The 10,268-nt window shown below is 45.0% G+C and overlaps 1 protein-coding gene across 3 annotated transcripts in view; it reads right to left on the bottom strand.

Annotated features, from left to right (window-relative positions):
* Positions 1-10,268, bottom strand: part of grk3 (G protein-coupled receptor kinase 3) — a 79,071-nt gene continuing 68,803 nt past the window's right edge. For all 3 annotated transcript variants that reach the window (XM_037753714.1, XM_037753715.1, XM_037753713.1), the window contains 5 exons: positions 10,011-10,106; positions 8,212-8,374; positions 7,951-8,087; positions 5,583-5,696; positions 1-5,004 (listed from right to left, as the gene is read on the bottom strand). In XM_037753714.1, the coding sequence (XP_037609642.1) occupies positions 4,843-5,004; positions 5,583-5,696; positions 7,951-8,087; positions 8,212-8,374; positions 10,011-10,106 (672 nt within the window). In that variant the 3' untranslated portion in view covers positions 1-4,842. The remainder of the gene's footprint in view (positions 5,005-5,582; positions 5,697-7,950; positions 8,088-8,211; positions 8,375-10,010; positions 10,107-10,268) is intronic.

Below are 10,268 nucleotides of genomic sequence, written 5' to 3'. Positions count from 1 at the left end.
CAACACGGAAAAAGGATTTTTATTCATGAACTGTTTTTACAAGCAGTCCAACACGCAACTTTCCTACCTGTCTCCAAAACCAACAAAAAAATAAAATTAAAATCATCCAAATAAAATAAATTTAATAATAATCACTGAATAATATCATCAATTATATATATCAGTATTATCATAACCTTAATGGCAATAATAACCCAAAGCCAGTAGTATTTGTGTTTTGTTTTGTGGCATATGAATGAAAATCAAAAGAGAGTTTCTGATGGGTTGTTTTTTTTCTCATAACGTGGAGGAGAGACGGAGCGAGAGCGAGAGCAGCTCCCCGCACACGCAATAAATATGAAAGAGCAAAGAGTCCTGTATTCAAACAAAAATAATCATCTGGAACTCGCAGGTACAATATCTAAAGTCTTTATGTGCAAGATTTGAGCTGAAGTCTTCACCACAAACAATTATACTCACATCGAAACCCCCGACCTCCCCCGAACAGTTTCATTTTGTTTTCTACATTAAATCTTTTAAATAAACCTAGAGCATTTTTCTCATTTCATATACACATATATTTATATATACTTTGATTTTTTTTTTTTTTTCCTATATGCCATCCTTTTTTAAATTGTCTTGTTGTTTGAGTGTATGACCACCAAAATAAAAGAGTCCATACAGAGAGATAGTGAAGCGCTCACACTCACATGGCGTACACACAATAAGATGATGGCGATGTGTCGAGAGTCCCCATGGCAACGTGGTGGAAAGCCAGAGCACGCAAACACACACATACATACACACACATACACACACACACACGCACACACACCTCTTCTCTGGAGAAATGTTTGGTCACAGTTTTGTTCCCGTCGTCCACCACAACCACAGAGTTTGTACATGTGGCGGCGAGACGGGCTCAGAAAAAGGAGGCTTCCCATTGGTTCCACTCAATCAGCAACAGTTATTTGGCACATTTAACAACTATTAAGTAACACATTTGGGCTAAAAAGGTGCAACAACATAAATCTCAATGAAAACAAATAAAAACCATTTTGGTTTACAAAAATAAAAGACACCTTGAGAGGTGACGCGATTTCTCTATAAGACGATAATATCTCCCCCTGACTGGTTTAAAGGCTACAAAGAAAGAAAGAAAAGATAAATCACGATGCCCCCCTAACGAACCCTCTTCCTACTGGAGGTCACACATCATCACAGCTCTGGAAATGCATGGACGTCACAGACGAGGACACTGCACTGCATGGAAAATTAAAAAAACCTGAAATTAATTAACGATGATCCGGTTCCCGCTCCTCCGCTGTGCGTTCTCTAATACGACTGTGTGCGTTTCTGCCCTTCAGGTTCCACGAGGTTCAAACCCAGATTAAAAACCTCATTATGAACTGTGTCACATTTAAGAAACTCAAATCAATAATTAGACTTCGAGGAAAAGTCCACCCTGAAACACTTCAACGGGAGATAAACACGCTGCTCTCAGAACCTGATGACGTCATACCGCTGCTTTACGCTCACTTATATCTGTCAAACGCTTCCTTTTACTCATTTTCTTTCAGGTTGCAGCTTCTCAAATGTGAAGATTTGACGCTTTTTATTGTCACGTGTGACAGGAAACTGAATCATTTGGACATTTGGTGTAATACAACATGCTATATGGAGACCACCTCGGGCGTTTTCTCACTATTTTATAGACCAAATTATCAGATTAATCGATAATGATGCAATAAAATTAGGTGAAAATTGGCTTTGCTTTTGGTGCAACCTGCAACTGAGTGTTCCCTGCAAGGCATTCTGGGAAATGCAGGCCAACTCCACCAGTACAGAACTACATGCACATGAGGCAGGGTGCGGTAGGAGAGTGCAAAAACAAAACAAAACCTTCATAATAAAACAGGAAACATCTGAAATGCCTGAAACATCAGAGAGATGATCTCTAGAATGCCTCTTTGAACGCTCTCTGTTCGCTCTTTGAACGCTCTCTGTTCGCTCTTTGAACGCTCTCTGTTCGCTCTCTGTTCGCTCTCTGTTCGCTCTCTGTTCGCTCTTTGAACGCTCTCTGTTCGCTCTCTGTTCGCTCTTCTGTTCGGGTATTTAAGGGTGGAGTTTTCCTTTAATTAGCTTCAGCTCGTCTTCTTCGTTCTCCTCAGCAGACTGGAAACCCAACGAGGGATGATGGCGTGCGGCGATGAGTTTTTGTTGTTACGACGACGACGATGGCGCACAAACGGAACATGCGTACACAGAGCGCGACGTCGGGCCGTTAAAGAGAGGGAACATTCTGCCTTTCTTATGTGGATCAGTGTCGCTGATAGTTCTTACTGCATCCGGCGCCGTCATGTGACGCGACGGTGACGGAGTGGATCATCGACTGGTGAGGATGCTGCCTTTTTACTCGGCACATGTTATCCTCTTTTAGAATGATATGATGTACAGTATGTTGCCATCGGTGCAGATTTCAGAGCCGTTTTAGAGGTTTCTTGTATTAAAACGAGTCGTTAAAACGTCGTCTGGAGACTAATTTTCAGCCTACTTACACAACCTCGTTAGCTAGAACTAATTAAAATCTGCTAGCGTCATTTCTGCCAACAAACAGGTCCGCATACTTCATGGTGATTAGGTGATAATTAGCAAGTAACCTATTTGAAACTTCTTTGGAATTACTGGCAAATTACCCCGATAATGACTTTATTATAAACATTATATTTCATAATTAAATTCTGCTGTTTCCAAATAGCTGGTAATTTATTGAATACATTTCCAGGAAAAGAAGAATACAGAGTTAATTGACATGCTTTATTTCCATGTCTGCTGATAAATAGATGATAATTAGTTTTGGATTCCAGCTCCGATGAAGACCAGCTGCTTCTCTCAGGCCTAAAGGAACCCCTTTTTTAACCATCAGATGCTAATTTAGCATCTAATCATTATTAAATCATGTTTATAATAAAGTAGGTAAATATTGGGCCGTAATTCCAAAGAAGTTTCAAATTACTTGCTGATTATCACCTAATTACTATGACATATGTGGACATATGTGGTGAAATGAAGTGTTACCGACTGGTTTTGTTGGCGGAGATGACGCTAGCTGATTTTTATTAGTTCTAGCTAACGAGGTTGTGTAAGTTGGCTGAAAATGTGTCTCCAGACGACGTTTCAACGTTTCAACGTTTCCCGGTGACTCGTTTTAACACAAGAAACCTCTAAAGGCTCTGAAATCTGCACCGATGGCAACATACTGTACATAATATCAAGTCTGTTAGAAATGCAAAACTTCACATCAGATATCAGTTATCACAAAAACATTTGTCTCTCGCCGTTGTCATTTCTGAGGGGCGGGACTTGGCCTTCGATGGACGACGTTTACAAATCAACACGGATCCACATAGAAAAAGGGTTGAATTGTCCCTTTAAAAGAGGTTTCTCGCCTCCACGTGTTCAAACTGACGCAGTCCAGCTGAGGTAACGCAGCGCTGCGAGGGATTGAACGCTGTCGAGACTCCTCCTTCCCGTCCACCCCCCCCCCCACCCATCCCCCCCGAGCCTCCTCTTCTTCTTCTCCTCTTAAAGCCAGGACAGATTCACGAACCCCGATAATGCAAAAACACGTTGGACTAAAACACTGGAGATGCACAGAGCGAGAGAGAGAGAGAGAGCGAGAGAGAGCAAGAGAGAGCGAGAGAGAAAAATAGAGAGAGAGAGAGCGAGAGAGAGAGAGGGTTTCTTATTTACACTCAGAGTCACTTCCTCCCCCCTCCGTCCGTCCGTCCGTCTCCTTTTTTCCTGCAAGTGTAGCCTTCATCGACAATAGTCACACCGTTGTCCGTGGTTACCCATCCCCAGGTAGACCAGTCTCTTCACGGTTCCCATAGCAACCGGCTGCTGTTTGTTGTCAGCCAATGGAGTCTCAGTCTCTATGGGAACTGGCTGTACAAGAGCCAATCTTGAAAGGGGGTCCTTATACTTCCTGTTTTTCTGCATCGGAATGATCAACCACCACCTCGACCACCACCTCCACCTCCAACGCCATCTCCGCCACCGCCACCGCCTCCGGGGGGCGATATCCGCCACCAAGCAGGTCCTCCAGGGCGCTCAGATGACTCAAGTAAATATTGATGTTGGCACTTTATGCACTTCAGTAACGGAGGAACGGAGGAACGGAGGAACGGAGGGAGGGAGAGGACCAGTCAAGCAGCCGTTTTTTTTTCTCCTCTCATCACAGAATACATTCCCCGCCAAAGCCTCAAGGTCTGCTCCGCCGCCGCCGCCGAGAGAAGAAGAGGAGCGCCTCTCTCTTTTAGTCCAAAGAGATCCAAACAGAGCGAGGTGGCGGTGAGGAGGTGAGGAAGTGAGGAGGTGAGGGGGGTACAGGTGTATAGAGAGGGGATGGCGAGGGGGGGGGAGGGATAAAGAGAAAGACCGGACAAGAGAGGACCGGAGGCGTCGTCACATTCATGCAGAGGTCCTTCACATGCTGAGTCCTCCGAATGCTCCTTCCTCTCCGTGAACTGGCGAGGTCCCATGGCAGACGCACAAACACGATGTCGCGCTTATGATTGGTCGAGTGTGTGAGTGTGTGTGTGTGTGTGTGTGTGTGTGTGTGTGCGTGCGTGTGTGTTGGTAAGAGAATGGTGGGCGTGGTCACACTGCGAGGCGGTGTGTGTGTGTGTGTGGGGGGAATCGGGAGGGGAGATGTCCTGATGAGGAGGAGGAGGAGGAGGAGGGATGCAGTGTGTGTGTGTGTGTGTGTGTGTGTAAAAGTGTATATGTGTGTGTGTGTGTGTGTGTGTGTGTGTGTGTGTGTGTGTGTGTGTGTGTGTGTGTGTGTGTGTGTGTGTGTATTCACAGGCCATTGCTGTTGCGGTGTGTGAGAGGAGGTTTGGAGAGCTCCACCACTCCGGCCCGGCCTTTCCCGATGACTTTGGGGGCGCGGCGCAGCAGCTTCTGGGCTTCTGTGAACGCTTCGGTCAGCTCTTTCTTCCACTGCACGAACTCCGGATCGCTCTGCACACACACACACACAGATAATGTATATATATATATATGTATATATAAATAAAGGGATCAGCTCCTTGTCTTTATCTCACTGTCCAGATCAGAAATAACCTCTGGCCCTGTTCAGCCCTGGTATCAACATGTGTCCTCAGTGATCTGATCACTAGTGGACAGCTCTAAGTACAGGTGTGAGCACTCTCTAGACGCACTAAGATCGGATCTTTCAGACCACATTCAGAGTCTGGTCTGGGCCACATATGACCACATTGTTTTAGCAGTGTGTAGTGAATGAGTCCTGGGCCACATTAAGGACCGCCTACTCATCTGACGTCCAGCTGGGATCCGTTGGGTCACTGAGCTCCTCATGTGGATAAACCAGTAGACGCTGGTCTTCCTCCCAGCATAGAAATGGCCATTGTGCTCCTAATAATCTAAATTTGGATTAATTAATATACACCAATCAGCCATAACATGAGGACAGTGTGGTCACCCTGACCCTGAATGATGGCATTCTAACAGACGTCCTCAGAGCTCATGTTAATACCAGGTGTGAACGGAGCCGTAGGCCGGCCGGCGGTCGGTCCTACCTCACACTGCAGCACGAACTGCTTCCCTCCTTTGATGCGCAGCAGGATACACTTCTTGTCTTTAATCTGCGTTTCTTCCACCGTCACAATCTGCTCCATCGTCAGCAGGTTTTGCTGCGAACAAAATATGAAAAATGAGCCAAAGTAGAAGAAAAGAAAAGAAAAGCAGGGAGAACACAGACGATGATGATTTCACATCAAGGCTGAGCTGATGGAGGGATCATCTCCTTAATGAAAACTATGTCCACGATTAAAGATATCTGCATACCAAGTCAGAGTTTTTGTTGCAATACAAAACATGAATTATGTGGCTGCATGGATAACACTACTCCCAGATGAATGACTGACGTTAGCATGAAGCTATCGTTTAGCTGCTCCATCACTACGGTCTAATCTGATACACCCTTTGATTAGCAGCCGTCTTAGATTCCACATTTCAAACTCTGCATCTCTGGGATTCTTTCATCTGCTTGTCTGAAGTGCGTTGTGCATGATGACGTTGGTTCATACGGTGGCTCTGAGTGGTCAAACAGCTCGGATGGATGAGAGCTGCTAATGAGTGCGTAAACATGAGGTCTTATTTATTTTTAAATGTGCGTCAATTTTGGACGAAAAACGAGACCGCACTGTATCAACGTCCAATATTGTTGACAAAAGAAGACGAGACTAAAATGTAGTAAATCTCTCTTTATGTTACGCTTTTCTTTGACAAAGACGAGACTCAAATTCTCAGACTTCTAATCAGCGAGAAACTGAATGACGTGACTAAATATGATAAAAAACTAACGAGGACATTTGAAACAGGACGAAGACTAAATAAAAAGAAATAGCTGACATTAACAGCAGCTGATAGACTATTATATCTATTATATATATGACTTCTTACTGCAGTATATAGTTTATAGAAAGACTTGACTTCACACTTTTAAAGGGACTGTTTGTAACTTGTTCCACGTATAAATCACTGCGGGTCGGTGTCTCATGGTCACTCGCGTGTGTCTCCGCTGTTCAGACTCAGACTCCAACACAAACTCCAGTGAAGCACCAAAACCTCTTGGTTGTATCTAGTGAAGCTGTTAAACAGTGTTGGCCGCGGTCGGAGGACGCGGGGGAGACCGTAGCTTTGGTCTCCAGGACCGGAGTCTCTGCTCCTCTGCTCCTCTGCTCCTCTGCCTGCCTTCACTCACACACCACGCTCCTTCTCTCTCTCTCTCTCTCCACCTCTCACATGCATGCTGCTCACTCCACACTGCAGAAGAGTTAGTTTAGCTCTGAGAATATCTAGTGAATGTTCAGTGGACGTTTGTGCAGAAATAACTGCTGCAGCTCCTCCAGACCAACAGAGGTTTCCCGTGTCTTGTGAAGTGACGGGGCTCCGCAGAGAGAAACGTTATCGTCTCCCACCAAAACTCCGGTGTCTCCCCCGTTCCCTCCGGCCGCGGTCGGGAGGCTGAGGCGGGAAAAGCCAACACTAGGATCAGCATGGATTCATGGAGAGACCTTCATCTGGTCAGCTAACATTACTGCCAAGCAGCTGAAATATAGAGTGATATTGTGCTTTTATCTGACGTGTGTCTCCTCACTGTGTTGAGAGATGCTCCTTCATGTCTATGTAGAGCGAGCACAAGCGCCAGCAACAGGACGCTGACCTTAGTTGACTTAACGGCCACAGGATTCTTACTAACAGGCCCTTTAAGCCTTTTTTCAGAGCGCTCTGACTTTTTTGTGCGATCCGAGCGCTTTTAGTTGAACATCTCTGAACTTTTTGCCAGTTCCTATTCGTGCACACTATGAACTGCAGGTTCATTATTTACCGAGTTACATTCGAGGTAAAAAACGTCCAGCGATGGACTCAGACAATCGCAGATATATTCGTCCTATCGCCCGACATTCTGAGGATCTGAAGTTAAAGGAGCATCTTTATCTGGATGTTTATCTTTGATGGAGACGCTGAGTTACGACTCTGATAAGATGTCAGTCAGGGTTTTAAAGGGTTAACACAGCTTCAGAGTAAAAAGCTTCTGAACCACTTCCTGTTTGGTCTACTAGCAGGGCGGTAAACACTGAAGCTCTCTACGGAGTCTGAAGCAGGGAGGAGGACTACAGCTCTACACTAGACGGCTGAGGACACAGCTGAGGACACAGCGGGGACCTGGACCGTTGAGTCAACACTCACCCCGTCTCTCTGCATTTTAAAATGTCTTAACCACTTCTCCTTCAGTGTGGCGTCGGGACGGACAGATGGACAGACAGACAGACAACGTTCATACACTGACTGACAGACAGACAGCAGAGCGTCCTCTCCTCAGGACAGACGGACATTGACAGTGACAAGACAGGAACAATGTGGCGTGATTGAATGTGTTACCCGTGACTCGCCCTCTCCCCTCCACTCCACACGGTTGGGGAACAGGTAGAAGTAGCGGCGCTGCCACTGGGTCAGGAACGGGTTCCCCAGCTTCAGCATGTAGCCGTGCATTATGCAGTCCTTCCCGAAGGCGTAGTCTGCACACGGACACACGCACACGCGCACACGCACACGCACACACACACACACACACACACACGGTTAGAATATAATAAATAAAGAGTTAGTTGTACGATCATTGTCGTTAGCTGTCGTCATTACCCTCCTCGTGGCCCAGCTGCTTGTTCTTGGCCCTCTTGCGAGCCTCGTTCTTGTCCGTGTCCGAGTTGACGGCCTCGTAGACCGTCTCCGCCACTTCCTGCTGCCAGCGCTCCGATATGACCAGAGGGAAGTTCTTGTACAGCTCCTGGTCGCTGTCCAGCAACTAAAGGACAGACAGACGGAGAGAGATAATGAACTCTGGGCCATCGGACATCCGCTAGTTTTGTCTGCAGTTTAAGTTTCATTTAGTTATTTTTTTTCATAGTTAATATTGAGTCAATATTATAATATTAATGAGTTTTTGTAGTTGATTTAGTTATATAAATATATATATATACATATATATATATATATAGGGCTGTCAATTGATTCAAATAGTTAATCGCGATTAATCGTAAATGAATTGCACAGTCTAAAAGGAAAGTTCATGTGTTTCTGTTTTTGAGGTGTTGATTCAGCTCTATGATCATTTTAGATGCTGTTTGTGCTGCGGTTGATTATAATGAGAGGTGTTTCCACTATTTTGTCCACCATGTTTATATTAGAGAGGACTAAAACACCTCTTAGTATAATGCAATAAACTAGAATTACTGCCTCGTGATTGTACGCCTACGTCAAACCAGTCAAGCTGTAGTTTACATCCATGTCCGTCCTAAACATCCTCACTTCATCATTTGATCCTGTCGGACATTTGTGTGAAATTGTCTTAATTAGCAGATGAATTCTGGAGTTGTGGACAACAATGTGTTTTGTGAGGTCACAGTCAAGTCCAAGTGGACGTGATATCTCAGGAACGCCTGGAGATTCCCTCCTGGCGTTCCTGAGATATCACGTCCACGAGAACGGTACAGACGGATGTATGGACAACCCGGAGACATAAAGCCTCGTCAGTGACTGTTCAGACTGCACTGATGTTGACTGGATGGACGTCGGGGGACTGCAGCTCTCACATTAGTATTATTACTCCAGCGTCTGGGGAAACGTATACAAACCCTGCTTCTGTCTTTTATTTCTCTGCACTGAGCTTCAGAGGATGAATAACTGCTACTGCAGACACATTAACGCTAATGAAGGAAAAGAAAACTCACTTTCAAATCGCTTCAATCCAAACCAAACCCCTGATTATCATTCTGAAGATGTACCTGTAGTGAAAGTAATGTTAGGAAATAAACTGTCTGGAATCGAATGCAAACTACGGCCGCTCTGCACGGAGTCAGAGAGACCATGTGGCTTCCTTCCACGGCCTTCAACGGCACTAATCACTAAGGTACTTCATGGAAATAATCCATCCAATAATCTAGTTTTACTTTTGTACGTCTCTTTGTAGGAGGACGTTTCACGGGCGTCCGGTAGTCGCTTTCAGTCCAAAATGGTGGAGGCGTAGCTCTGCTGCTGGGCGCTGATGTTGACACGGAACTAACCCTTGACTTTCACTTCTTATCAATTTATGTTTTTTATTATTTAATATTATTTATTATTCTTTCTCTCCTCATTTCTATAATGTATTTATAGATTTGATCTCACAGGGCATATGTCATATTTTAGTAGTAGTAGTTTAGTAGTGTTTTAAGTTGATTGCAGCTGTGTGCTAAATTTCCCTTTGGGGACATTAAAGTATATATTATCTTATCTTATATGATCTTATCTTACTGCAGCGCATCCTGGATAGTTTGAGTAAAAACGCTGCGTTGGACACATCTGCTTACATCTGTTTAGTTTGAGCTGCGTTGGACACATCTGTTTACATCTGTTTACAACGTCGGATACTTGAGGAGGGTCATGAATAAATAAAAGAGTACCTTGATGCCCTTGGTGTCCTCCTCATCAAAAGAGCCGATGTCAAAAGCATCTGCGGCGTTCACCTCTCCCCGGGGAGGAATTAAAGGAGGAGCGTACTACAGACGGAGGGAGAGGGAGAGAGAGAGAGAGAGAGAGAGAGAGAGAGAGAGAGAGAGAGAGAGAGAGAGAGGAGGGCTTAACAGAGGAAGAAGAAGAAGAAGAAGAAGAAATGTGCTGCAGGAGGAGAAACAAGTGACAAAAGGAGGAGAGCAAAACAA

Source organism: Sebastes umbrosus, chromosome 19, assembly GCF_015220745.1.
Source record: "Sebastes umbrosus isolate fSebUmb1 chromosome 19, fSebUmb1.pri, whole genome shotgun sequence".
Lineage (NCBI taxonomy): Eukaryota > Metazoa > Chordata > Actinopteri > Perciformes > Sebastidae > Sebastes > Sebastes umbrosus.
This window is presented reverse-complemented; position numbering and strand designations above follow the sequence as displayed.